The sequence below is a fragment of the Olea europaea genome, unplaced genomic scaffold (genome assembly GCF_002742605.1).
Source record: "Olea europaea var. sylvestris unplaced genomic scaffold, O_europaea_v1 scaffold24520, whole genome shotgun sequence".
NCBI classification, from domain to species: Eukaryota; Viridiplantae; Streptophyta; class Magnoliopsida; order Lamiales; family Oleaceae; genus Olea; species Olea europaea.
This window is the reverse complement of record NW_019242724.1, coordinates 1-1,631: the sequence shown is the minus strand read 5'-3', so window position 1 is coordinate 1,631 and position 1,631 is coordinate 1. Positions and strand designations below refer to the sequence as shown.

The following is a 1,631-nucleotide window of genomic DNA, read 5'->3' as shown; positions in this document are numbered from 1 at the left end:
AATTTTTTTTTTTTTTTTTTTTTTTTTTTGGGGGAACACGTGAAAAGTCGAATTTTAAAATTATTTATTTTATTAAAAAAAATTTACTTTTTTCTGATTTTGGATGATTAATGGTTAAGCACGTCCTTAATCTGAAAGGGGATCCCAGAAGGCAAGCAAAAATGAACGGAATGGATAATTCTGCCATGGGATTTGTACAAGGCAAGTGCTCTTCTCATTTACTTTTGGTTCTTGTATTAAACGGATTTACATATAATCTTGATTTTTGTATGTGTGAGCTTGTTTTTCCTGTGACTATATCGTAGTTCCGTTGCAGATAAAGCCGGCGATAGTGATTCCGACACGAACTCCGATGAGGCTTTCGATTACTACCAGCCAATCTCAACCGTAACCGCCGGCGATGACGATGGAGCTCTCTCCGACCAAAATTCTGATGACGACGAAGTCAACAATCACTACTCTAATTTCCATCCTCTGTCCAATGGCTACGCGTCGGGACATTGCATGGGGAACGGATTTTCATCGCTTGATCTGAGCGATGAAGACGAAGAAGAAGAGAGGAGTAGGGAGACTTCTGAATCTGAGAGGGCAATAGAGAGAGCGTTCAGAGAGGACGAGAGACGGCGTCAAGCTCCTCTGACGTCTGAGAATGCCAGCAGAGTGATGGAGGCCATGAGGGGAGTGTCGTTTGGCGGGTTTACTCCGGACTGGGCGGGTCGGATCCCCGAGGATCGGTGGATCGATCAGCTCCGAAGATTAAGACAATCACCATCCACTGGTACTGGTACTGATACTGATACTGCTTCTTCTACAATGAGAGTTGAATGAGTGATTTTGACGCTCGTCTACCGTTTGATGAATTGTCTGAAAGATCAAATTTATTTCAGTGATAGGTTTATCCAAAATATGCTGCTACTTAGTGTGGATTTATCCCTATGATATGCATTTTGAGTCCAGTTTGCTAATTTCTTGTTTGATCACTGAATTTGGGTAGATTCTAACAATAACTTTTATCTACATTAATTTGAAGTTCAACTTGAGATCTAATTCAGACAGTATAAACTGTTTCTGTAAAACATTTATAGGATTAAAATGCAATCTTGGTTAAAAACATTTTAATAAACCTTCTTCCAGGTCCTTATTCATGCTGAATAGTAATATAAATGTAAATCAGTAGCTTTGTTTTTATTCATGCTGAATAGGAATATAAATGTAAATCAGTAGCTTTATCTGGGGTGCCACTGTTTTCTTCTCTCTGTTGATGCTGGCACTGGACCTTTCAATCTTAACATAGTTGAATTTGCTAGACTAAAGAGTTCTTGAACTGAACTAGTTGGTTCAATTTGGTTCTCGGATGTTTTACCAAGCACTCAGCTATTTATTGTAGTTCTTGATTTAATATTCTAAATTAAAGTCGACCCATCTGCATCTTTCTCTGTCCCGCTACTTCTTCATTCTTTACCCATTTTTTAGATTGATCTTCCATTTGTATTTCTCCGACCTGAGGCAATAGACAATCATAGAAAGAAAATATTATTATTGTTTTTTTTTTTCATAAAATGCATAGGCTTAAATGCATTTTACCGAGAACTTGGCTATTTAGTTCGTTTCTTGCTTTAATATTCTAAATT

General features: G+C 37.6%; 1 protein-coding gene across 1 annotated transcript; it reads left to right on the top strand.

The window, feature by feature from the left end:
- Positions 1 to 74: 74 nt before the first annotated feature.
- On the top strand, positions 75 to 1,047 carry LOC111382244. The gene is made up of 2 exons (XM_023006155.1): positions 75 to 201; positions 317 to 1,047. The coding sequence occupies exons 1-2, from the start codon at positions 111 to 113 to the stop codon at positions 826 to 828; spliced, it is 603 nt and encodes a 200-aa protein (XP_022861923.1). The 5' UTR covers positions 75 to 110; the 3' UTR covers positions 829 to 1,047.
- The last annotated feature ends 584 nt before the right edge of the window (positions 1,048 to 1,631 follow it).

Excerpts from the sequence above, each read along its gene's own strand:
- LOC111382244 (XM_023006155.1), top strand. The coding sequence starts at position 111 with ATGGTTAAGCACGTCCTTAATCTGAAAGGGGATCCCAGAAGGCAAGCA. Across the intron at positions 202-316 it reads TGCCATGGGATTTGTACAAG|ATAAAGCCGGCGATAGTGAT; the intron begins GCAAGTGCTCTT and ends GTTCCGTTGCAG.